This window comes from Brassica oleracea, chromosome C9 (genome assembly GCF_000695525.1).
Source record: "Brassica oleracea var. oleracea cultivar TO1000 chromosome C9, BOL, whole genome shotgun sequence".
In the NCBI taxonomy this organism is placed as follows: domain Eukaryota; kingdom Viridiplantae; phylum Streptophyta; class Magnoliopsida; order Brassicales; family Brassicaceae; genus Brassica; species Brassica oleracea.
The window spans coordinates 50,404,982-50,431,373 of record NC_027756.1 but is presented as its reverse complement, the minus strand read 5'-3'; the positions used below and the strand labels follow the sequence as shown (position 1 = coordinate 50,431,373).

Genomic DNA, 26,392 nt, shown 5'->3' with positions numbered 1-26,392 from the left:
GGATATTTTAATAGCAAAAGGGGAATCAGACAAGGTTGTTCTTTGTCACCATACCTGTTTGTTATTTGTATGCAAGTGTTGTCGAAAATGCTTAACAAAGGTGCTGCAGAAAAGAGATTTGGATACCATCCTTACTGCCAAGGACTTAAGCTTACACATCTCAGCTTTGCAGACGATTTGCTAGTCTTTACTGATGGGAAGCGCCAATCCATTGAAGGTATTATAAATATTTTCAACCATTTTGCTGAGATGTCGGGTCTACATATCAACATGTAAAAGACAACAATCTTTCTCACTGGTGTATAAGATACTGAGAAGCAAGAGCTCCTTGACACTTTTGCTTTCGCCCATGGTGACTTACCAGTGAGATACCTCGGGTTGCCGCTGTTAACTAAACAAATGACTGTAAGAGATTATGCTCCTTTGATTGAGAAGATCAGAGCTCGTATTGATTCCTGGACAGCCAGATATTTGTCTTTTGCCGGTAGACTGCAGCTGATTGGATCTGTTATTCACAGTCTCACAAACTTTTGGATATCAACATTTAAATTGCCAAGAAAGTGTATTCAAGAGATTGACAGTCTCTGCGCAGCGTTTCTGTGGTCGGGAGCTGATCTGAATACAAATAAAGCAAAAGTTAGTTGGAAGGATTACTGTAGGCCAAAAGAAGAAGGAGGCTTGGGACTGCGGTCTCTTGAGGAAGCAAACCAGGTCTCTTGTCTGAAGTTGGTATGGCGTATCCTATCTTCAAAAAATTCTCTTTGGGTGAAATGGGTGAAACGTTATCTAATCCGCAAGGGATCTTTCTGGACAGTAAAAGATAGTAGTTCTCTTGGCTCGTGGATGTGGAAGAAGCTACTCAAGTGCAGAGAAGTTGCTGCTGTATTTCGAAGATGAAAGTTCAGAATGGCATGTCAATGTCTTTCTGGTTTGATGACTGGTCAGAACTAGGATGTCTAATGGATAAAACAGGAGCTGGTGGACCTATGAATATGGGTATTTGACTCCATGATACAGTTGCTACAGTAATCCAAAAGCACAAGAGAAGAAGACACCGAGTGGAGGTTTTTAATCTCATCGAGCTGGAGATTTTGAAGGTTAAAAACAGAGGGTTGCAGAGTGAAGCGGATATCAGACTATGGAAGTGTGGTGATGATTATAAACCGAGCTTTACTACCAAAGAAACTTGGAAGCTCTTGCGAGGGATGCAGGAACGGGTTGACTGGTTCGAAGGTGTGTGGTTTTGCCACAGTACTCCAAGGTTCTCCTTCCACACATGGGTCGCAATCCTGGATAGACTGCCTACTGGAGATCGCATATCGCTATGGAATGGTGGCATTGCGGTTATGTGTCTGCTGTGCAAGGACTGTCCTGAGACAAGAAACCATCTGTTTTTTCAGTGTAAATATTCGGGGGAGGTGTGGTCGAGCCTCACCAGAAAGCTTTTGAGGATGGATTATACCAATGTGTGGGATGACATTATACCCCTTCTCACTAAAAGGCGAAGCAAACTGGAGCTGTTCTTGTTTCGATATGCTTTCCAAGCCACTCTATGTGCAGTTTGGGCAGAACAGAATGGTAGGAGGTTTGGGGAGGACCCTAAGGCTGCGTCAGGGCTTACAAAAATCATCACATCGACAAACAAGTTCGAAATCGTATCTCAAGCATCAGACATAGCCATAACTCAGCTTATCAGGGAGCCATGAGAACTTGGTTCTCCTTTAGATGATCCTACTTTCTAATGTAAAAACTTGGTTCTCCTTTAGATGATCCTACTTTCTAATGTAAAGCAAAGTTGCAATTTCTTTTGAGCTTAAAACAAGCAACCTTGGTTGTAAACATTATTTTTTGTTTGAATTAATTTAACATTCTTTAAAAAAAAAAGAATTATTTAGATAGGAACATGTGGAATAAGATGCATTTAGAGAATGACAAGTAGAGGTAAAAGTTTATAAGAGGTTTTTAAATGGTGCAAGTTAAAGGATGTTTCATTCTCTTTCTTCAATTTTTTTTCTTTTTTTCTTTAATTCTTACAAACTCCCTAGAATCTAGGGTTGGAGTTGCTCTAATATTTTAATTCATAGCCATTATTCGTCTATGCTTTTAAAATTTTAATATGTAAAATTATTTGATTTAGCACTAGTAGAAATTTTGGCTATAAACCACAAAATAGTTATGAAATGAGAAACATGGCAATTCATATCTGAACCGTGACAGAAAAGCCACAAATTTTCTACGAAACAAAACGTGGCTAAAAATAGTTCCGACTTTTCCATAAATATTTTGTTGCAACATGATTATGAATATATTAGTATGTATTTTAGTTTTGTGGTGTGGCTAATCTTAATTACAGAAAAATTGCTAGAAGGGGTAAAAACATGCTTCTTTGTTTTTAATTATCTTCATTTTCAAATATTAGGTATCTCTATGCATTAATACTGAATTACAATAGAATTCAGAACATCCAAAACTTGCTGCATTGACGGTCGTTTCTTCCAGTTATCCTTGGTGCATCTTTGGATGAGTTTGCCCATCTTTGTGGCTGCATTCACAGGATAATGGGTCCAAAGTCTGGGGTCAATTATTTCCATAAACAACGAAGGTCTAGTTCTTAAGCGTTTCAGATATATTGATATCTCTTTCGAACCAGTAAAGAGTTCAAGCAAGATGACACCAAATGTGTATACATCCGTCTCCATTCCCAAAGTAGCTACATATTTTTGCACAATTGTCTTAAGATTTAAACAATGAAAGGTTAATCAGAATTATAAATACAGAAGTTAAGATTATGTTGTACCTGCTTCTAGATATTCAGGAGACATGTATATAGTTCCCACAAATGTCCAACCAATTGGCCAAAATTGCTTTTTTGAGTCAAGGTACAACAATTTTGCGTTGTATTGCTGATGAGATCAAAACATAGGTTTTAACTTCTGAGATCATAAACAAACAAAAACAAGATGAAGAAAAGCGATTACCTCGTCAAGCATAAGTTATGCATCCTGAGTTCTTGATGTAATGGGCTGTTCTTGATCGAGTGGAGGAATGCAACACCTTGTGCTATTCCGATGGCTATTTTAACCCGTGTGTCCCATGACAATGCCTCCTCTTCTGTTGAGAGAAACATGAAACTGTATGTAAAGTACAAGTATATAATAGCCTATCTATTTATAGAATGGTCACATTTAGAAGAGATCTTAGCTTTCGAAAATGTAATGCTCCAAACTTTCCTTGCCTAAGTATTCGAAAACCAAGAGTGATCTGTTATCTTCACAGCAGTAACCCAAGAGTTTGACCAAGTTGGGATGAAAACTCTCTCCTAGAGACTCAGCTTCTTCCTGCGACACATAGATTTTTTTTTTTGCCAATCATGTACTTAATAAGTGCACAACACGTATAAAAGAAAATGGACATACTTTGCTTATTTTCCACTCTTCTAGACCATGTGGAGTATGTAGAAGACCTTCCATGACAGAAACAGCGATTCTGGTTTTAGTTCTTGATGGTGCAGATGTGGTCTGATTGATGTTACCCTTGTAGAATGTTTGAACATAGGTATCCTCCCCTTCTACGACCCTCTCTTTTTTGAATTTTTTCGTTGCTTTCTTCAATTCCTTGACGCTGAAGACTCTCAGATTCTCGTTTTCTGCCTCCTCTTCCCATATATATACATTTAAATTTAAATTTAAATCACTTGTTTTATGTATGTAAACAAAAGTACAATGTTAATTTAAAAAAGAGAGAAGTACCTAACAAAGGAGTATTGATGAGAGGCTCGTAAAGATACGAAGGATGTTGTTGTTTACAAGGCTTTAAACCGTTTCCCATTGTTAAGGGCGATGGTTTGATCTGTATCTGTAGATTTTGATTTCATATCTTGAACACATCTTCTTTTGGAGTCTTATAATAAAGAGGTTGAGAAAGCATTCAACACTTTTGCTCACTTAGACAAGACAAAGAAAAACAAGCAACCACAGTACTAATTACGAGTATATCCATTTAAGTAACAATGCTGAGACTTACGTAAACAATAGCAAAAACGCGTTTACTACATTTTTAATACGTTTTTGACTTATTGCCTTGTTGGTGAGAAATAAATGTCGTTTTGATTTTCCTGAGTAAAGAACGGTCACAAATTCGGGTCAAAGCCTTTAAACTTTAAAGCTAGGCTGCCTCTACGGCCTCATATATTTCAGAAAAGGAAAAAAAAAGAACAAAACATTCTTTCAAATAGCATATACTCTCAGTTTCGTATAAATTATTTTACAAGATCGTTCGTGAATAAGTAAAAATGCAAACGTAATTTCCAAGCTTAAACAAAGTCAGACTCTTAAATGGGTGGGATGGGGCTAGGCCAGGCTATATCAGTATGCATATCATTCATGTTTTAGGTAAATACAATATTATATGTTTTTTTTTTTTGAAACATACAATATTATATGTTTACATATTACATATTACATATTACTATCATTTGACTATTGGGTTTTCTTTTTTCTTGTGGAATATTCACCTCTCTCATGTAGGCAACTTGTGATCTGTCTATGCTCTGTTGATGAGTTACCACTTATACTTTAGATTAATTCGTTTTAATTCTACTGGAGAACAAAAAAAAGAAAGGGAAGAAGATCAAAGTCGCATCATATACAATAATCGTCAGTAACGTGTACAGCCACGGGCATAACAAAACATAGTTTTTTGTTTTATTCAAGCTTTCAAAACTAAAGCAAGACAAGGACAAATCATATCGATACTAGTTAATCTCTGCAATATCATTCAGAACATCTAAAACTTGTTGCATGGACGGTCGTGTAGGCCAGCACTTGGTACATCTTTGGATGAGTGTGCCCATCTGCATTGCCGCATTCACAGGATAATCATCCTCAAGTCGTGGATCAATTATTTCCGTAAACAAGAACGGTCTAGTCTCCCTAACATCTAAGCTTTTATTCTTCTTCAACTTTTTTGCTCCATTTCTCAAAGCAAGTAAATGCGCAAGCAAGTCCTCATCTTTCGAACAAGTAAAAAGCTCAAGCAAAATCACACCAAATGCGAAAACATCGGTATCCATTTTAAAACCACCTGCATACGTTATACAAATTGTCTTAAAGATTTGAAAATGGAAATATTGATCAGAATCACTAAAACAAGAGTTAAGATTTTGGTGTACCTGACACCAGACATTCATGAGGCATGTATCTATGTCCATAAATAGTCAAGCAATTTTCCAGACATTTTTTGTTTGTTGCAAGGTAAAACAGTTTTGCATTGTATTCCTGATGAGATCAAAACTTAGGTATTAGGCTTCTTTTTTTCCCAAGCTTAGGTATTAGTTTCTACGATCATTAACAAAAAGAAGAAAAATGTTATAAATAAAAAAAGGTCATTACCTCATCAAGCATAATGTTATGCATTCTGAGTTCAAAATATAGCGATGAGTTATAGAATGAGTGGAGAAATGCAACACCTTTAGCTATTCCAATGGCTATCTTAACCCGTGTTTCCCATGACAAGACCTCTTTCTCTGTTGAGGGAAACATCAAACGTGAAGTTGTATATAAAGCAAAAACTGTCTATGCCGATTAATAGAATGTGATGCATTGATTAGAAGAGATCTTAACTTCCGTTAATGTGATGATCCAAAGTTCCTTGGTGCAAGTATTCGAATACCAATAGTGATTTTTTATCTTCACAACAGTAACCCAAAAATGTTACTATGTTTGGATGAGAATGTTCTCCTAGAGACTTCACCTCTTCCTACAACTCATGTACTTTAATAAGTACACAACACGTATATATAGAAACAAGTTTAAGTAATGGTCATACTTTGCTTACCTTCCACGCTTCTATAGCCTCTAAACTATCTTGAAGACATTCCATGACAAAAACAGAGATTCTTTTTTTAGTTCTTGATGAGGTGTCATCGATGGAGCCCTTGTAGAATGTTCGAACAGAGCCATCCTCTTCATGTACGACCCTGTCTTTTCTGAAGTTGCTCGTTGCTTTCTTCAGTTCCGTGACGCTGAAGACTCTCAGATCCTCGTTTTCTTTATCCACTTTGATACATATTGAATGACGTATTTTAATATTATTACTATATGTAAAAATGCTCTTAAAACAGAGATATGTAAACCAACTTGGTGAGCTGAGGAGAGGCTCGTAAGCAAATGAAAGAGGATCTTCCATGAGAGGCTTTAGAACATTTCCCATTGTTTCTGGAGATGATTTAATCTGTAGATTTTTGGTTTCAAGATTTTAACACATCTTAAGTGTTTTCTTATAAAGAAGTTGAAAATGATTAATCAATATTTATATAAAAAAAAATAGTTGGCCATTGCTCACTTAGGCAAAAAAGAAAGGAGACCACAATATTAACTAGGATTTATATCCATGTAAGGCAGATATGGGGAAACAAATGATGAGACTTATGTAAATAATAACTTACAACGCGTTTTGTCCATTTTTAGATAGTAATTGACTTATGTGGCTTACTAGGTTGAGAAAATGATGTTGATTTTATTGGAGGTAAGATGTACAAACGAAAAAACGTTAACACACCTAACTTCTGCCTGCAGCTCTTAGTTTGTTTGTGCTCACCATATACATAAGTACAAATGTAATAAAAAGATATATATAGTTGCATGAAAATGAACAGATTGTGGTTACCTTCCACTCTTCTAGAGCCTATGAACTATCTTGTAAGACATACATGACAGAAACAGAGATTCCAGTTCCGGGTTATATACTTATAGTTTTGTATAATTTTTTTTTAAAATATAATTTTGTATAATTTTTTTTTACAAAATAGTAAATCAGAAAGCGTAATTTCCAAGTTCAAACCAGGTCAGACTTAAGCAGTCTCCAATAGCTGGGATGGGCTGGAACAGGCTATATTAGTATCCGTATATGTACTTGACCGAGAGTATTAAGCTTGAGTTTGGAGGCAAAAGCAACAAATGGAATGGTTACTTATATATAATTTAATACATATGTGTAATGATAAAGGAAGTTTCTGATGATCATGCAATTGCAAAATATAATTCAAATGTTAAAGTTCGAAATGAAGAATTAAAAGATGCTATACGAATCTCTTTTAACAGAGTTTACAGTTTAAAACCAAACTCATATCGATTCAGATAAAACAAACATATGTTTGGAAATAATTAGTACTACCCATCAAGTACTACTTAAATCTTTGCAATGTGATTCAGAACATCTAAAACTTGTTGCATGGACGGTCGTGTATGCTTGTCCTCAGTGCATCTTTGGATGAGTGCGCTCATCTGCATGGCCGCATTCACAGGATAATCTTTTTCAAGTCGTGGGTCAATTATTTCTGTAAACGAGAAAGGTCTAGTCCTAATTACATCTAAGCCTTTATTCTTCAACTTTCTTGCTTCTTCTTTCGAAGCAATTAAATGCGTAAGTAAGTCTCCATCTTTCGAACCAGTAAAAAGCTCAAGCAAGATCACACCAAATGCGAAAACATCTGTATCCATTTCAAACCAACCTACATATATTACATAACTGTCTTAAGATTTGAACAATGGAAATATTGATCAGAATTATTACAAAAAAAAAACATTTACAATTTTGTTGTACCTGACATTATACATTCAGTAGACATGTATTTAAGTCCTCTCCCAAGTGTCCATTGATTTTCCAGACATTTTTTGTTTGTTTCAATGTAAAATAGTTTTGCGTTGTATTCCTTATGAGATCCAAACTTAGGTATTAGTTTCTAAGATCATAAACATAATGTTATAAATAAATAAAAAGTCATTACCTCGTCGAGCATAATGTTATGCATTCTAAGTTCAAAATATACGGAGGAGTTGTTGATTGAGTGGATAAATGCAAGACCTTGAGCTGTTCCAATGGCTATCTTAACTCGTGTTGCCCATGACAACAGCTCTTTCTCTGTTGAGAGGAAACATCAAACATGAAACTATATATGACTATTTATAGAATGAATGCATTGATTAATTTGAAGAGATCTTAACTTCCATGAATGTGCTGATCCAAAGTTCCTTGGTGCAAGTATTCGAATACCAATAGTGATTTTTTATCTTCACAACAATAACCCAAAAATTTGACCAAGTTTGGATGAGAATGTTTTCCTAGACACTTCACCTCAACCTGAAACTCATGTACTTTAGTAAGTACACAACACGCATAGACAGAAACAAGTGTAAACAATGGACAATATTTGCTTACCTTCCACGCTTCTATAGCCTCTAAACTGTCTTGAAGACATTCCATGACAGAAACAGAGATTTTAGTTTTAGTTCTTAATGAGGTGTAATCGATGGAGCCCTTGTAGAATGTTCGAACAGAGCCATCCTCACCATTTACCACCCTGTCTTTTCTGAAGTTATTCGTTGCTTTCTTCAGATCCGTGACGCTGAAGACTCTCAGATCCTCGTTTTCTCTATCCACTTTTGTACATATTGAATGACGTAATTTAATTTTTTAATTATACTATCTAAACAAACAAACAAAAATGCTCTTAAAACAGAGATATGTACACCAACTTGGTGGGGGGCTAAGGGAGGCTGTAAGCAAACGAAAGAGGATCTTCTGTGAGAGGCTTTAGAACGTTTCCCATTGTTGATGAAGAGATGCTTTGATATTAACATCTCTTATGTGTGTTCTTATAAAGAGGTTGAAAATGATTAATCAATATCTTTATAAAAAATTAGTTGGAAATTGCTCACTTAGGCAAAAAAGAAAGGAGAACAAGAAACCACAATATTATTAACTAGGATATTCTCTCCCGGGCTCAACTACCGAAAGAAGTCCTTGCTCCTGATTGGTGCAGAACCTCTGATATTCTTCTTTCAATTCAAAAACTTCCCCCTTTTAGAAGTAACCAGTGGTTCATCAAAGGCTCTGACGGCCAAGCACCGCGTTCCACCTGCGACTCCGGTCGATGGGTCCGACTCTCCACCACTATCGAGCTTCACTCCGGTCTCGGAGCTACTCCCTTGCCGTACCATCAAATGACGACCTCAGTATCCTCACCGGCCGACGTTTTCAACCGAAGCACAAAACGAACCTTCACAGAGGAATCTCTGTAACCTCGCCGGGAAGAGCTCTTCTACTACACTGGGGAATCCTGGTCCTGTGTTATTTCTATCTATAACTCCCGGTTATCAAGCATATTCGATTAACCCCAAGCCCGGTGCCTGAAAGCGTAACTAAATTGACTTTGGGGGACTCCCTTAAGCAATTAGTGTTGAGCTGTGAACTCTGTTGTGTTTCTTTCAGGCCACAGATCGCTACCTGAGATATACCAATGTCGCACAGACGACTCTCCTCCACTGAAAAAGGCAAAGGCCTCGACCTAGGATCTCAGCAACCACCGCGTGCTGCTCGAGTTATGGCCCCTCTGCCTGATAACTCAGAACTGCTACGAAAGCATTCACTAACTCTAATAGGGAGAGTAACCAACAGATCGGTGCAAAAAGTCTGGTCACTAATCCCGTTCTTCACCGAAAACTGGAAGACTGAGTTCAAGCCGGTCGGCGCAGACTTAGGGAATGGTCTCTTCCAATTCCAGTTCGAGCGAGAGACGGACTTGCTAGCTGTCTTGGACCAACGCCCTTACCACTACGCACGATGGATGGTCATTTTGCAGCGTTGGGAGCCCACCGTCTCCCCGCACTTCCCCTCTCTAATTCCTTTTTGGATAAAAGTTCAAGGTCTCCCTGTGCACCTGTGGACTGAAGCGACTGTCAAAGTGATCGGAGAAAATATTGGACTTTACGAGAAAGCGGAAATTACATCCCTTACAGCAAGGATGAAGGTCCACATTGATGGCATGCTCCCGTTGATTACAACATCAGTTGTGGAATTCCCAAATGGTGACGAGGTTACTACTACTCTGGTGTATGAACGCCTTGATAAGCATTGTACAAAATGCATGCGCCTTGGTCATGAGCTAAAAGAATGCCTAGTTGCAAGGGCGGAAGCAAAAGCTCTGAGAGCAGCTCAAGAGACAGATATGTCCAATGGTCAGACTCTTAAAGGACATGAAACTGGCTCTAACCGAGAAGTATTTCTAACCTCAGCACAGAACGCTCACAAATCTAATGAGAGAGACCATACAAGTAATGAGCCGTTCCAATTCTCTGCCTCAAATCAGAGGAAGCACTACGAAAAAAGATCTTCTAAAGCAGCAAGGGAGGCCCTGCAACAAAGACCATACAAAGAGCAATCAAGGGTTTGGCAGGAGAGAGGCTCTACTCGCCGCCTTTCTCAAGCCAGAGAGCGATCCAGAGGGGACATTGATAGATCTTCACGCCCATCTCATGAGCCAGCCAGGCATCGCCTCCCTCCTGCTCCTCCTATCAGAAGCTACCATCGTGAAGTTCAAAAGGAACCAATAATGGCAAAAGATATGAGCTCAAGTGCTTCAAGGAACCTACACAAGACGTCAGAAAGAGGGTTTCCCCAAGAGAAGAATATGGAAAGAGTTAGACAAGCAGAGGAGCGAGGACAAATGGAAGAAGCCGTCATTCAAATGGTTCGAGCCTCCCTCACTGTTAACAGCCAAAACTCAGCCTCCAAAAACCTCACCCCTGAACGACCTCCGGCCTCTCTGAGACTTGGTACAAATCCCCAAAACCCCTTAAAAAACTCCGGGAAGGGCCAATCAGGTACTAGCCCCGCTTCAATGGAAAGAATCCCTGCCCCTCTTCGGTTAGCCCCCCCCCCCCCAACCGTGCCAAAGCCATTCGGAGAGAAGTGTAGAAGCACCACTGGAAGGAAGTAATGAGAGAGTACCAGCACCAATGCGCCTGGGGCCGATCCCAAATGCAGCAGAGATAGCTAGGGATCCTGCTGACCCGCCAACTGAAAGAAGAAAGCCAGGACGCCCTACCGGTCCAAGAGGGACAACAATAAAGGCCTCCAATCCTTCAAGGGCAGCTCCATCAAAGCGAAAGACTACTCAATCAAAATCGTCTCTTGTCCGACGGAAAACAGCAACTGTGGTTGGGGGATCAACAGCATCAAACAAAACAACCAAAGCAAAAAGAGGGGGAACCTCACGAACTGGTGCATCTCAAGAGCAAAGGACAACAACGTCAGAGAATGTACCTTTGGTTAACCTGATTCCAAAGTCTACTCGACGCAGGATGGATTTTCGGATTCCATCCAGCCCCGCTCCTTAGCGATAGCCAGCTGGAACTGTCAAGGGTTGGGGAATCCCCGGACAGTTCGAAGATTGGGAGAAATATCCAAGAAGTATGACCCGGATATTATCTTCCTTTGCGAGACAAAAAATCCCGATGAAGTGGTATTAAAGAAACTCGAACATCTGCGCACGCGATATGATTGCCACCACCTTGTGCCTCCAACGGGGCATGGAGCAGGAGGCGTAGGATTATTTTGGAAACAAGAGTTAAACCTCTAAGTGTTAGAATCAAACTCTAATGTAATAGACACACTTGTGATTTTTGAAGGAAAATCTTTCTACTCTTCGTTTGTTCATGCGAGTACTGATCGATTACAGAGGAATCTCTTATGGAATCAACTTCTTACCAAAGCTGAAGGACGCAATGAGCCCTGGTTCGTAACCGGGGATTTCAACGACCTAATAAGTGGAGATGAAAAAGATGGTGGACCTGAAAGGCCCGAGGGCTCTTTCTCAGACCTGCGCAGTTTCTTTTCCGAAGGAGATTTCTTCGATCTACAACATTCAGGTGATTTCCTATCATGGAGGGGAAAGAGAGGAGACCACTTAGTCCAATGCAGGCTAGATAGAGCAGTCTCCAATACACTATGGGTCGAGTGCTTTCCGACTGCAAGATGTGAGTACTTAGGCTTTGAAAGCTCGGACCACAAATCCCTGCTATCTTTCTTTGATAAAGGAAATCACAGAAGAAGGGGTATGTTTAGATACGACCGCAGGTTGTGTAAAAAGGAAGACGCGAAGAAAGTTATCTCTGATACCTGGCGGTCGGCATCGAACTCTTCAGTGTGCGACAAGCTAAGCTCCACCCGAAGTGCCATCTCAGCTTGCAATAAAACCCAACAGCGCAATAGCCAGCGTATCATTGAGCAGAAAAAGCTGGAACTTGATGAGGCTCTTTCAAGTACAGCTAATGACACCGTTCTGATCCAAAACATTTCTGAGAAACTCAATGTTGCCTATCAAGCCGAAGAAGAATATTGGAAGCAACGTAGCCGGTTGCTATGGCTCAAACTGGGGGATCAAAATACTGGATACTTCCATGCCATCAAAAGGACCCGTAAGAGAGTGAACGGATTCTCTGTTATAGAGAGGGAAGATGGACAGATGGTACACAAAGAAGAGGAGATCATATCGGTTATTGGGAATTATTTCCAAATGCTCTTTTCCTCGCAACCTGGCGATCGTGAAGAAACTGTGAGACAAGCTCTCAACCCCATTGTCACAGTTGAGGAAAATGACTCCCTTACTGCCATCCCGACAGCCCAAGAAATCAAAGAAGCAACGTTTTCGATCCACGCCGACAAGGCCCCAGGGCCGGATGGATTTTCAGCGGGTTTCTTCCATACCCATTGGAGCGAGATAGGGCCGGATATCATAAAGGAGGTGCAAGGCTACTTCGCAGGCGAGCCGCTGCCGGAAAGAATCAATGATACTCATATCCGGCTTATTCCAAAGATACTGCACCCGCAAAAGGTACCGGACTATCGACCAATTGCGTTGTGTAACGTCTACTACAAAATCTATTCCAAGATTCTCACCAGAAGACTGCAACCGCTGATGGCGAAACTGATATCTGAGAACCAATCTGCGTTCGTTCCGGGACGGGCCATAGGCGACAATGTACTAATTACTCACAAGGTTCTACACTACCTCAAGACGTCCAAAGCGGAACAGCGGTGTGCTATGGCGGTTAAGACGGACATGAGCAAGGCTTATGACCGTCTAGAATGGAAATTTATCTCACTAGTTTTGAGACGGCTGGGATTCCACCGAGATTTGATCAGATGCATAATGCATTGTATCACAACAGTTACATACTCCTTCCTCATTAACGGCTTGCCTAGAGGGAAGGTAGTACCGAGCAGAGGTCTCCGCCAAGGAGATCCTATTTCTCCCTACATATTCATAATGTGTAGCGAAGTCCTCTCGGGATTATGTAACAAAGCGCAAGAAGAAGGAACGCTCCAAGGCCTGCGGGTCGCACGTAGCTGCCCTCGACTAACCCATCTCTTCTTCGCAGACGATACAATGTTCTTCCTCCAAGCTGACAAGGAGAATTGTGCATCTCTCACTTCCATTCTAGGCAAATACGAACAGGCGTCGGGTCAATCTATAAGTAAGGAGAAATCAGCTATCACTTTCTCTAGGAAAGCACTGGCATCCTTAAAGATGATGATCAAAACAGAGCTAAACATTGAAAAAGAAGGAGGAACCGGTAAATACTTGGGGCTTCCCGAGCACTTTGGGCGACGAAAACGAGATCTTTTCTCCTTTTATGTGGATCGTATCAAGCAGAAAGCTAGGGGATGGAAGAACAAATAACTCTCAGCCGCCGGAAAACTCGTAATGCTCCAAAGTGTCCTAACCGCGGTTCCATCCTACCCGATGTCAAACTTCCTAATGCCGGTCTCTCTCTGTAAACGGCTACAATCCGCAGTTACACGCTACTGGTGGGATCTCAATGAAAACGAGAGGAAAATGGCGTGGATCTCATGGGATAGTATGGCAAAACCTAAAGCCATTGGAGGGTTAGGATTCCGAGATTTTCAGAGCTTTAATATCGCTCTTCTAGCCAAGATTGGATGGCGGCTGCTTCAAAATCCAGAATGCCTGTTGGGGAAAGTCCTGTTTGGAAAATATTGCCAAGACAACAACATCTTGCAGGCCACTGATTCCTCCTCTATGTCGCATGGCTGGCGAAGCGTGTTAGCGGGCAGAGACCTCCTGCTAGAGAACCTGGGCTGGGTCGTGGAAGACGGAGCCTCGATAAATATATGGTATGATCCCTGGCTGAGCCTCACTTGCCAAGAGAGACAAACGAAAAAACGTTAACACACCTAACTTCTGCCTGCAACTCTTAGTTCGTTTGTGCTCACCATCTACATAAGTACAAATGTAATAAAAAGATATATATATAGTTGCATGAAAAATGGACATATTGTGGCTACCTTCCACTCTTCTAGAGCCTATGAACTATCTCGTAAGAGCAGCATTATCGCATGGTTCTAGGAGGGTTTTTACCCAAAAAGCAGGGCGTGGGCCACCACAAAAAGGAAGAAATGAGTTGCAAAAGTCGCAGGAGAAGAAACGTTTGTTCATGGTTTTTTGTACTGTTCGCGAGCCCCACAGACACGTGGCGGCCCGCAATAGATTTGCTTTTTATTTTTCTTATTTATTTTTTTTAATCAGACAGAAAAAATAATAAGAAACTCAATTGGGTTTGTGGGATAAAGATGCTCTAAGACATTCCATGATAGAAACACAGATTCCAATTCTGGTTTTCGATGGAGAAAATGTGGTCGCACGATGTAGCCTTTGTGGAATGTAAGATCAGAGCTATTACACCATGATTAACCCGAAAAGTTAAAAAAAAATATCAAATCATGAATTAAAAATTCAAATTAAGAATGCTGGTTAATCATGCTCTTACTTCTAGATATAGCAAGATGAAATATTCGTCTCTGCCTTTATATTTTTAATATGTATAATCATTTGGCCTTAAACTAACTAAGAAAAATATATGTATTGAGCATTTTGTTTCAAAAAAAAAAATGTATTGAGCGTTTAGCTCTTAGTTTACAATTGTCAAGCCTTATAAATCTTAGAACCGATCCTAATTACAACCGTGTCTTGTCTGAACTTCTTAGTTGCTTTCTTCAAGTTCTGCCAAGATATTGTTGACTTATTTGCTTAGTTTGATGAGAAAAAGAGGCCGATTTGATCTTCTTTGGAAAATTCTACGAGCCCAAGTTCTAAGTCCAATGCTTTTCGCTTTCTGTTGACTTTGCAGTTTAAGGGATCAATGTAGAGAAAAGTTTCCAAAAAAGGATAAGTATGAAATGAAGATAGTGAAAACCTTCCCATGCATGTGAGTCCTAAATAAGTTCCCAATTAATATTGTTAATAATTGGATACCAAATGTGTTTTTATCTTAGATACTAAGAGAGTTTTCCGAGACACATGATTGCGATATGTCCTTAGATGATGCAATGGGATAATCATACAGACTCAATCTTCTAGTAATAACACATTTTCATACTATTTGAACGTATAACGATTTCAAATTTTCCGAAGGTTCCCATGCACAAGCGATGAGTGTGTGAAATTTTGTATATATCCAGTTGAGTCGTTTATCATTGTTTCATTCTATGTATTGGCCGCTCAGCTTGTCTTTGAACTAGTTAGTCTATTATGGAGTAAATTTAGATCCGACTTACATAAATTCTTGTTTTTTCAATGTAAATTGTCAATTTTTTTTTTTGTCACAAAATGTAAATTGTCAATATTAATTTGAAAATAGTATAGCTCATGTATTTTTTGTGGTGATACTTTGGAAATAAATGCGAACTCCATCAATAAACAAGACTGGATCATTATTGTGACAATAAAAAGATGGAGGTTTCATTTGTTATGTTGTTGGCACGTGATTCAGAAATTGAGCATGACGGGGTGGTTTTGGATTTTCATGGGAAGGCCGCGTGGGCCGTTTAAGCCGCCGTTAAATATGGATGGAAGACAAGATTTTCATCCGTCACTGCCTGAGAAGTTTGACGTCAGCTGCGTGGACGTTAACCGTCACGGGAAAGAAGCAGAAGACTCGGTCTACACTCACATGCCTACTCGTAACATTCGTAATCCCTTAATGCTAGGCATGCACTTAACGAGAACAATTTTTTCGACTAAATCCCAAAAGAGTGAGTCATGGCCCCATGTGGATACGCAAACCACATCAGTGGCATAAACCCGTAAATTATAGCAAAACCTAGAGGTATTTTCCAAGTTGAAAATCTATATAAGCAAATTGTAGCTCCTCTCATACTCTCCCATAATCCATATCAAAATCTATCTCCCTTCTCTAGCTTCTTACTTTGGTCGTTCACGATGAAAAGAGGCAGCGTCTCGTTTCTATTCATTCTTCTCATCTCCACCATCACCTCTGTCTTCTGCTTCCGCGACGGTAATTATTTATTACATCCATACACTCTTTCACGTAGTATGATTGCGCAATCTGGTCGGGGGAATTTTTAATTTTGTAAACATTTTTGATATAGAGTGATTTGTTTTTAAAAAAATTAATTGTGTTAACCTTCTGACCAAAGTCTATCCGTAACATTTTAACAAAAAACACTAAACAAAACAAGTCTGGTCGGGGAAACTTTTAATTTTGTAAGTCCGTTTACTTTCTTTTACCTTTTTGCCCATTACAAAATCTATTTTTTGGCGGTTTCAAAGCATAATCCCATTTATGTTTCTTTTGGATATAATAATAGTGTTTTTATTTGACCAAAATCAAGTTAACCAAAAAAATGTAATAAATTCATCGAAACTGTGGGCAATTTCGTTATTTTCAGGAATGTTACCAAACGGCGGCTTCGAGCGAGGACCGAAACCATCGGACATGAAAGGAACGCGAGTGATAAACAAGAACGCAATTCCAAACTGGGAGCTCTCTGGCTTCATCGAATACATCAAGTCCGGTCAAAAGCAAGGAGACATGCTCCTCGTGGTCCCCGCCGGAAAATTCGCAGTCCGGCTAGGCAACGAGGCATCGATCAAACAAAGACTTAACGTGACAAAAGGAATGTATTACTCTCTCACTTTCAGTGCCGCAAGGACTTGTGCTCAAGACGAACGGCTCAATATATCTGTGGCACCTGACTCTGGCGTTATTCCTATTCAGACGCTGTACAGTAGCAACGGGTGGGACCTATACGCTTGGGCGTTTCAGGCCCAGAGTGATGTGGCTGAGATCGTGATTCATAATCCTGGCGAGGAAGAACATCCTGCTTGTGGACCACTTATTGACGGTGTAGCAATCAAGGCTCTATACCCTCCTAGACCTACCAATAGTAAGTTTTTGTCTTATTTTTTACTATATGGACGTGTTTATATCTATTACTCGCTATGTTTCATAATTCAACATAAGTTGTTCTACAGTGTGTTTTTTCTTCTAAAAATATAAGTTGTGTTATTTATTACTATATGAACTATGCAGATTTTTTATTAGTGGTTGAATTATATCAAATTTATATATTAGGTGATTTTTTTTTGAAAAGTAACAAATTTTCTCATATTTGTGTTTTTAGTAAAAACAACTTCTATTATGGATGAAAATTATTCTTAAAATGTCTCTTCTTTCATAAGTCAACCAATGTGATCTGTCATGTTTACAACAATATGTGCTTTTCAGCTAGTAGTTATAGTAAGAACAATGAACATGTATTTTTCAATGGATTGGTTACACGTCTATGCATGTGATCTATGGCATGTGTTGGCCAAGACAAATACACGAACTAATGAATTGATGATTTTTCTATTTAAATGAAACAGAGAATATATTGAAAAACGGAGGATTTGAAGTAGGTCCATATATAATCCCAAACGCAACGACTGGCGTTTTGATTCCTCCCTTCATAGAAGATGACCACTCTCCTTTACCAGCTTGGATAATAGAATCCCTCAAAGCCGTCAAATACGTTGACGTTGAACACTTCTCGGTCCCACAAGGCCGTCGAGCCGTGGAGCTGGTCGCGGGTAAAGAAAGCGCAATCGCTCAGGTGGCTCGGACCATCGTCGGGAAGACATACGTGCTTTCGTTTGCGGTTGGAGATGCCAACAATGCGTGCAAAGGCTCGATGATAGTGGAGGCGTTTGCGGGTAAAGACACTTTGAAGGTTGATTACGAGTCGAAAGGGAAAGGAGGTTTCAAACGTGCTGCTTTGCGGTTCGTGGCGGTTTCTAACCGCACTAGGGTTATGTTTTACAGCACGTTTTACGCGATGAGAAGCGATGATTTCTCGTCGCTTTGTGGTCCTGTGATCGACGATGTTAAGCTCCTGACCGTTGGTAAACCCTGAAATGGTTTAATACCGAAAGAGTAGTTGTGGTCTTGTGGTGTATGTTTTTTTTATATAAGACAGAAAGCCCATGCTTATATCTATTTTCTTGTATGAGAAGACTGAAGAAATGTTGTCTTTTTATTACTACATATATTTGGGGATTTAGGAGATTAATAAAAGTGTAATAAAGACTTATTCTTGGGTTCAACCCCGACCAATAGGATTGTGTCATTTCATATTCGGTATCTTTTAAAAAAAAGAAACAAAATATTGTCAAATTATATTATTTTTTTAAAATTAAAAGGTAAAAAAAAATAAATAAAAATAGTAGTAATTACAAAAAAAAATATTTTTAACGTCGTCAGCAAAACACTAAACCCTAAATCCTAATCCCTAAATCCTAAATCCTAAACCCTAAACCCTTGGATAAACCCTAAACCCTAGAATAAATCTTAAACTTTAGGATAAATATTAAACTCTAAATAAAAATCACTAAACACTAAAACACTCAAGGGTTTAGGGTTTAGGATTTAGGGTTTAGAGTTTTAGGGTTTAGCATTTTTATTTAGAGTTTAGGATTTATCCAAGGGTTTAGGGTTTATCCAAGGGTTTAAAGTTTACCCAAGGGTTTAGGGTTTAGGTTTATCCAAGGATTTAAGGTTTATGATTTAGGGTTTACGGATTAGGGTTTAGGGATTATGATTTAGGGTTTAGTGTTTTGCTGACGACGTTAAAAAAAAAATTTAGTTCTTTTTTCTGTAACTGCTATTTTTTTTTTACTTTTTTATTTTAAAAACATAATATAGCTTGATAATATATATTTTTTTTTTTTTTAAAATATCAAATTTGAAATAAAGAAATCCTATTGGATAGTGTCTAAAGGTGAACCCAAGAATAACTCTGTAATACCTATATGGTAGAGATTAATGATGATAAGAATTTGCCTTTTAAATTTTGATATTTTATTTGTTTACGAACGTGGATATATATAAATCTGTGCGTGTCCTATTAATTCGAGTAAGAACATAACTTTTGTGTTTCACAATATACTTAAGATCTTTAGTTAATTATATTCGAATAACACAATTTCGATAGGCTTTTACAAAAAACTAGATGTATCATATGCGAGCATAATCTTCTTACAAATACTTATTAGTTAAAAAATTAACATGATAGATTATTATTTATGTTCTTAAAAGTTTAAGTCATATCTATAATTAAAAAATTTCATAAAATATATGTATATGCTTATTATTGTGTTGAAATTTAAAAAACACTCACATATTATAAATATTTTAGAAAATATCTTCATAATTTTTTTTATGTCTTAATTTTAATTTTAATAATAGAAATATTATTTCCAGATAATATCACAATTATATATTAGAGTTATCTTACTTTTTAAAATATTTTTATTTTTGAAAATTTATTATATTAATTTATAATCAACTATCTAATATAACATATAATCTAATATTATTAAGAGGATAAAAATTCGTTTTACTTCCATCAAAATATTTTAGTATATATATATATATATATTTTCTTTTTTTAATTGATTAGTATTTAATTATAAAATTTATATCTTAATTTTTAAATTTTATAGTAGAAAATATTATTTCTAAATAATAACACAATATATATAATAATTATCTTACTTTTTAAAATATATTTTTATTCCTGAAAATTTATTATATTAATTTATAATAAATTATATAATATAGCAGATAATATTATATAAATGTAATATTATTAATATAATTTTTTAATTATGAATTTTAAATAATAGTATAGATATTTAAGGTCACAAATATGATTGCTGAAATTAGTGTAAAGAACAACCTGTGAGGTAGTAAAGTGTAAAGGCATTTTCCATAGATTTTATATGGGCTTTGTTCCTAAGCCCATTTTCTCAATATATAAGGCACACGTGCGATCCACATCGAGCGAGGAGGAGCACACAGTTTTATCACCAAGTAAAAGAAGAAGAAGAAGCCGATAATCATCCTCATCCGGATTTGTTCCATTAGGGTTTCATTCTTATCTCTTGCCAACCGCCGAATCTCTTCATCATCTACAGCCTTCCCTGTTGATTCGAGCCGCTAACTTTTCGTATTCAGGTAAATCAAATCTATGTGAGATCGATTGATTTCGAGGTTAATGGATTTTGTTTAGAATCGAAACCTTTTAGGGCCAGTGATCTTTGTTTAGCTACATATCGATGCGATCCTGATTTTTGGATTAGAATCAGATGTTGCATGCTATATTGAATCAATCGAATCGATCTTCTGTATTAGCTTACTGCCTAGGGCGAATTTTCAATTTTTTTTTCTTCTCTTTCGATTTCGATTTTGTCATATGATTATCAGATTCAGCTGATTTCATTGAGTAATATTGGTTGTGATATTATTTTTAGATTGTATTTTGTTGTGTGTGTGTGTGTGATTTCAAGCTTTGAAATTGAAATTGACTCTTGTTTTTGTTGTTTGTCAATGGTAAAGTCATCTCCACTCTCTAGCTCTCTTTGCGGATCAAGAAACTTATAAAGAATCAAACTTTGATGGAAATGGCGGAGTTAGGCAGGTCCATGCAGCTAGCAGGGAAGCGAAGCTCGCCACCTGAAACCACTCTAAGCGGTGCTGCATCGGAGGCACCAAACAAGCAGTGTCGACCGTGGTTACAGCCATTGACCTCAGCTAGCAATGGGATTCTGCATATTCCCACCAATGCGCTTTCTCAAAAGACCCTTAATTCGCTTATGCATGGCAAGAACGTGACGATGATGGACTCTGCTCTCCAGAAACCTGGGAACCATCTGAATCCGCTCATGCATAGCAATAACGTGTCGGTTATGAACTCTGCTCTCCAGAAACCTGTGAGCCATGCTGTAAACAAGAAACAGCAGATCCCGCCTCGAGGGTCAGTGAAACCGATGCATGATGTAAATGAGACTGTGAGGTCTAAAATGAGGGAGTCATTAGCGTCTGCGTTGGCCTTGGTTCAGCAACATGATGAATTCCCGAAAGGGGAAGAAAATGTAAAGAATGGAGAAACTCCTGTGATGAATCCGGAGAGTAGTCAAAGTTTTCAACCTGCCTCACCTGCTAGCTTCAGTGTGCCTATGGGCGAAGGAACCATGTCGGAGTTTCCCACCGATGCTGATAGATCTGTGCAGAAGGACGGTGAGATTCCCGTTGACATCAGGATGGAAGATGTTAATCAGTCTGATGAACTTAAGTCTCAATTTGACGAGGTTTTCCCTCGAGATGAAGTTCCTTTTACAGATATTATTTTTTCGAACGATGACCTTTTACAGGGTAATGAACTCTCCTGGGTTCTGGACAATGTTTCAGATCTTGGCGAGACAGATGGTTTTGGAACCGATGTTGAAAAGTCGTTTCAGGATCCAGAACTTTTGGCTTCTAAAATTGAAATGGAATTGTTTAAACTATTTGGAGGTGTGAACAAAAAGTACAGAGAGAAGGGAAGGTCCCTCTTATTCAATTTGAAAGATAAGAACAATCCTGAGCTTAGGGAAAGAGTTATGTCTGGAGATATCTCTGCTGAGAGGTTGTGCTCAATGACAGCCGAAGAACTGGCTTCCAAGGAGCTTTCTGAGTGGCGACAAGCCAAAGCAGAAAAGATGGCAGAGATGGTTGTCCTGCGGGATACAGATATTGATGTCAGAAGTCTGGTGAGGAAAACGCATAAGGGTGAATTCCAGGTTGAAATTGATCACGTTGACAGTGGCATGGTTGATGTCTCTGCTGGCATCACGTCAAGTAGGAAACGCCGACCCAAAGCCAAAACTCATTCTGCCGAAACCACTCTAAATGATGAGACTGCTAAAACTGATCAAACAGCATCACGTGATACTCCTCCATCAACTGAAGAGATAGATCCCATGCAAGGTTTGGCGATGGATGATGAGTTGAAGGACGTTGAGTTTCTTCCACCAATTGTATCGCTTGATGAGTTCATGGAATCGCTGGACTCTGAGCCTCCGTTTGAAAGTCCACATGGTAATTCTGAAATGCAGGTGTCTGCGTCCGAGATAAGTGACTCCGAAGTTAGGCCACACTCAAAATCTCCAAAAGGATCTCCGAAGGAACAAAGTGACAAAGATTCTCCTACACCGAACCCCGAGAAGATTGATGAAGTTTCTCCAAAATCTGACGTCAGTGTCAAAGTTGATGATGATGTCTCTGGACTTGCGAAAACGCCTTCCCCTGTTGATATTAAGGGAGAAAAAGTATGGCATGGATTACTGCAACTGAGCATGTCTTCCGTAGTCCCTGTCACTGGAATTTTCAGAAGGTTAGTTCTTATCGCGTAAACCAAAATTTTATTTCTTTGATACTGTTTTCTTATTCTTTATGCTGATAGTATATATTCCCTTGAACATTGAGAATCAGTTTCTATTCTTGAACTTGTGCACACCCACCTTGAATATTATTGTTGGTTCCGTATTGTGTTAAGAGTATCCTCAGACTTGAATCTTTAGTACAGTCAAACGATATACTATGTTTGAGTTCTGCTGGTATTTGGTTTAACCAAAATAATTGGAAGTGAGAAAGTAAGCATTCTCTGACTGGGTTTTTCTTTGGCAGTGGTGAGAAAGCAGACACGAGCGAGTGGCCGGCAATGTTGGAAGTTAAGGGTAGAGTTAGGCTGAGTGGGTTTGGGAAGTTTATTCATGAGCTTCCCAAGTCTCGATCCCGTACCCTAATGGTATACAAAGCTACCTTTTGTTATCACTGTAGTAGCATTACACTCTATAATCTCTTGCTCCAAACAACAATAGAAGTAACCCTTTTACTTGTTATATATATAGTGCTTAACCCTCATACTCCTGTCTTATCTCAAAACTCTTCTGTCTTCTCTTCATGGAAACCAGAAAGCCAAGAGATTACAATCACAGTTCATTCAAAGGAATGCGACACGTTTTGAGCAGCAACGATATTGATTGATTGGGTCAAATGCTGTATTTATTTCATCCAAAAAAATTTGGATGCAAGATCCTTTCTTGTTGTCTATATCTGAGTTAGTGTCTGCCTGGGAGATTGTATAGAATAATCAGGAAATCTTACAAATAATCTTTCGAGCCCTTCCACACGCAAACACATAGTCAATAAACTTTCCAGATGAACTTTGTGTTTTTACCCACCTCACAGTCGTATATACATCAAAAATAAAACTCTAAAGTTAGATCTTCCTTTGTCATGTATTCATGGGTACCTCTTTTTTTTTTTTTGGCAGGTAATGTACTTGGCTTGTAAAGACGGCATTTCTAAGAGCCAGCGTGGCAGCCTTTTTGAGGTAAAGAAATCAAATCATTATTTTAATAGTCTATAACTTGTAGTTTCATACAACACATTTGAGAACATAAACAACGGTCTTAACCTTTTTCTTTCTTCTGGTTGTAAGGTTGTTGATTCCTACGTTGCTGATAAAAGAGTTGGCTACGCAGAGCCAGCCTCAGGCGTGGAGCTTTACCTTTGCCCAACACGTGGCGAGACTCTAGATCTGCTGACAAAAGTCATCTCTAAAGACCAGCTCGATGAAGCCAAAACTTTGGATAGTGGGCTGCTTGGTGTTGTTGTGTGGAGACGACCCGTTAAGCCCAGTTTGAAACGTCAGCATTCTTACTCTTCTTCTGGCTCCAGAGCCTCTGTTTTGTCTGAAAACAAGAAGCAGAGAGGGAATGTCACAGAGAAACCTCTTGTTGTTGCATCAATGGGGAACAATCACCATGGTTATGGAGGCAAAGCTGTGGAAGAAGATGATGATGATGATGATGCGCCGCCTGGGTTTGGTCCTGTAGCTACGAGAGATGATGATGATTTACCGGAATTTAACTTCAGCTCCTCGGTCGTGCCAGTTTCTTCTCATGAGCCCTTACCGTCTCAGTCAAAGTCTTTGGATCAAGTAAGAAAGCTCATCCACATGTATGGAAACTCTGCAGGCAGCTATAATGACAATGATGATGACGACATACCCGAATGGCAGCCAAATGTCCCTAGCCACCAGCTTCCACCGCCCCCACCACCTCCTCCTGGCTTCAGACCCGAGATGGTTCTTCAGGATCAAAGCAGGCCTCAAGATGGTTGGTGGGATAATCAAAATGGTGGCTCAGGGCAACACTATGATCAGAACGGGTCAAGAAACAGAGGATTTTAAAATCTCTGTTGATAAATAGTGTTTCTCTGTATTGTAGTGTTTTTTTTTTTAATTGCTTTTGCTAAATCTCTCTCCTTGGCTTTTTGGAAAACTTCATTACCTTCGTTTTGTAGAGACATCGTAGAATACAAACCTCGAAGTAGTCCCAACTTCAAAAATAAAACTTCATAAAACATGTGTGCTTTTTTCATAAAAGGAAAACTACTTCTCCTCTCCTTTTACAACATTGAATTAGAAGAGTTTTTCAGCATATTACATATATGAGATCAGTAGTCTATCTATACCTTACATCAAGAACACATCTATCACATGAAACATCTCCTTTTTTTTGACATTAAAAGCTCCATAATTTATTAAGAAGTTTCCCTGTGGTTGGTGTGAACCATCCAGCTAGGGGATTTAGTGTTTACATAGGAAAAGATGAAGCCGTGAGCGCGAGCACCTTTGCAAGGCCATCTGCTCGGACGTTACAAGAACGAGGTATAAAACGTATGGACGTTACTTCAACTTGCCTTAGTCTATGCACGACATCAGCACCTTCCAGACCATTAAGAAGATTCCCAGGAAGCTCACTTACCCCCTCAAACCGTCCAGATACAAGGAGGACACCATCTACATTCATTTGGCCAAGATTCTCATCATTAAGCCTCCAACGGCTAGTTTTCAAGGAGCCATCAATTCCTTTGCTTCCAAGTTTATTATTTCGATTTTATTTCTTTCCTTATGTCATTTTATGACTGTTAGAGAGTCCTTGGTCGAGCCTATAAAGCTCTAGTCTTTGTTTCATTGTAAATCACCCATCTTTGAAAGTATTATGAATTATTCAGTTTTTCTAGTTTTGTCAAAACTATTGTTCTAAGTCTTTTGAGTGTGTGAGAAACAACTCTGGAGCAACTTGACTTATCAAAGCCTCCTTTCACAGAGCTTTGTGGCGTCCATCATCCCATCTCCATCCATTAATCGATCTTGAGAGTGATACACATTCAGCAAGACCGGTTCCATCTTCATTCATCTCCCATCCATTGATCCTTGTTGAGAGTGATACACATCCAGCAACAAAGATCCCATCTCCATCAATCTATCCCTTTTCTATTTGTTTTTATTCATATTATCATTTTGATTCATATTCATATATGTTTCTGTTTGCATTATAAAACTCTAAAAACTCATAAAAATCGGTTCTCTTTGTTTTCAGGTTTAAACCTTGGTTCCACCATTCTATCAATTCGTGGGTTACCCCCCCTGTGCCTACAACATTTTGGTATCAGATCTCAAGCTCCTGAATCAGGTCACTCTATCCTTGCATCATTCATATTTGTTTTCATTTGTTTTTCATCATAAACAGAAAATCCATAAAAACTGTTTCTTTGTTTCAAGTTTTGTTTCTGCATTTGTTTTGTGTTCTTGCTGTTCATCCTGCTAAGAGCCACGAAAAAAAAAAAAAAGTTTTGTTTGATTCATTTAAAATCGAAAATCTCAAAAGAAAAGTGTTTGCATTCATTAGTTTCCATAAAAGAAAATCCCATAAAAAGTGTTGTTTTGAATTTGATTCCTTTTCATTTGCATCCATAAATTTAAAATCCAAAAGAAATCATCCTAGTTATTGTTTTATATCATATTAGTTGGTCCATTTCGTGATTGCATCAGAAAAGAAAAATAAAATATTTTCAAGCTTAGTTTATATCTTTTGCATAAGTGGTTTAATTGTTTGCATCAAAGAAATTTAAAAAAAAAAAAAAAAAACAAATATGAGCATTAGTTTGCTTTCCATATTTTCTTTTCATTTGTGTTTATTATCATATCATATTGATACATTTCGTGTTTGCATTGAGAAAACCAAAAGAAAAATAATTTTTGCATACTTTATTTCATTTCGGTTCATAATTGCATATTTTCTCGGTTTAGTTTAAATTGCATTGTGCACTTGATTTATTTTGGTTCGACCAGACCTTCCCATTTCTTCACTTGATCTATGAGATTGTTTTCAGGAAGCCATGGTAGGAAAAACACACGGCCAAAGTCAGATGGCCAAACAGAACCAACAGTTGACAGCTTTGCAAGAGATCAATGATCGGATTGCTCAGTTGAGGAAAAGAAACAAGGCACGAGTCCAACGTTCACAGCAAGGAGAAAGGAGATTTGGAGACTCACCAGAGGCTGTCTATGTCGAGCC

The 26,392-nt window shown here is 38.4% G+C and overlaps 4 protein-coding genes and 2 pseudogenes across 4 annotated transcripts; 3 read left to right on the top strand and 3 right to left on the bottom strand.

The window, feature by feature from the left end:
• Positions 1-2,406: 2,406 nt before the first annotated feature.
• LOC106317101 lies at positions 2,407-3,843 on the bottom strand (annotated as a pseudogene).
• A 910-nt stretch (positions 3,844-4,753) lies between these two features.
• Positions 4,754-6,261, bottom strand: LOC106317424 (putative inactive serine/threonine-protein kinase At5g11400). Its single transcript, XM_013755247.1, has 6 exons — positions 6,138-6,261; positions 5,836-6,056; positions 5,622-5,757; positions 5,391-5,524; positions 5,171-5,276; positions 4,754-5,082 (listed from the first exon to the last, which is right to left on the bottom strand). Exons 1-6 carry the CDS (start codon positions 6,208-6,210, stop codon positions 4,754-4,756), a joined length of 999 nt encoding a protein of 332 aa, XP_013610701.1. The 5' UTR covers positions 6,211-6,261.
• Positions 6,262-7,187: 926 nt separating this feature from the next.
• On the bottom strand, positions 7,188-8,608 carry LOC106317547 (annotated as a pseudogene).
• Positions 8,609-13,585: 4,977 nt separating this feature from the next.
• On the top strand, positions 13,586-14,032 carry LOC106315277 (uncharacterized mitochondrial protein AtMg00310-like). The gene has a single exon (XM_013753020.1). The coding sequence runs from the start codon at positions 13,586-13,588 to the stop codon at positions 14,030-14,032; it is 447 nt and encodes a 148-aa protein (XP_013608474.1).
• A 2,003-nt stretch (positions 14,033-16,035) lies between these two features.
• LOC106316810 lies at positions 16,036-18,213 on the top strand. Its single transcript, XM_013754677.1, has 3 exons — positions 16,036-16,157; positions 16,552-17,049; positions 17,531-18,213. The coding sequence occupies exons 1-3, from the start codon at positions 16,082-16,084 to the stop codon at positions 18,055-18,057; spliced, it is 1,101 nt and encodes a 366-aa protein (XP_013610131.1). The 5' UTR covers positions 16,036-16,081; the 3' UTR covers positions 18,058-18,213.
• A 1,774-nt stretch (positions 18,214-19,987) lies between these two features.
• Positions 19,988-24,315, top strand: LOC106318470. Its single transcript, XM_013756464.1, has 5 exons — positions 19,988-20,159; positions 20,541-22,356; positions 22,650-22,770; positions 23,299-23,358; positions 23,467-24,315. Exons 2-5 carry the CDS (start codon positions 20,600-20,602, stop codon positions 24,217-24,219), a joined length of 2,691 nt encoding a protein of 896 aa, XP_013611918.1. The 5' UTR covers positions 19,988-20,159; positions 20,541-20,599; the 3' UTR covers positions 24,220-24,315.
• The last annotated feature ends 2,077 nt before the right edge of the window (positions 24,316-26,392 follow it).

Bases quoted from the DNA above. Each gene is read 5' to 3' on its own strand.
- LOC106317424 (XM_013755247.1), bottom strand. From the start codon at position 6,210: ATGGGAAATGTTCTAAAGCCTCTCATGGAAGATCCTCTTTCATTTGCT. The intron at 5,277-5,390 runs GTAATGACCTTT...TGATCTCATCAG, and splicing joins ATAACATTATGCTTGATGAG to GAATACAATGCAAAACTGTT. The intron at 5,083-5,170 runs GTACACCAAAAT...TAACGTATGCAG, and splicing joins TCATGAATGTCTGGTGTCAG to GTGGTTTTAAAATGGATACC.
- LOC106315277 (XM_013753020.1), top strand. From the start codon at position 13,586: ATGTCAAACTTCCTAATGCCGGTCTCTCTCTGTAAACGGCTACAATCC.
- LOC106316810 (XM_013754677.1), top strand. From the start codon at position 16,082: ATGAAAAGAGGCAGCGTCTCGTTTCTATTCATTCTTCTCATCTCCACC. The intron at 16,158-16,551 runs GTAATTATTTAT...CGTTATTTTCAG, and splicing joins TGTCTTCTGCTTCCGCGACG to GAATGTTACCAAACGGCGGC. The intron at 17,050-17,530 runs GTAAGTTTTTGT...TAAATGAAACAG, and splicing joins CCCTCCTAGACCTACCAATA to AGAATATATTGAAAAACGGA.
- LOC106318470 (XM_013756464.1), top strand. From the start codon at position 20,600: ATGGAAATGGCGGAGTTAGGCAGGTCCATGCAGCTAGCAGGGAAGCGA. The intron at 22,357-22,649 runs GTTAGTTCTTAT...TTTCTTTGGCAG, and splicing joins GTCACTGGAATTTTCAGAAG to TGGTGAGAAAGCAGACACGA. The intron at 22,771-23,298 runs GTATACAAAGCT...TTTTTTTGGCAG, and splicing joins CTCGATCCCGTACCCTAATG to GTAATGTACTTGGCTTGTAA.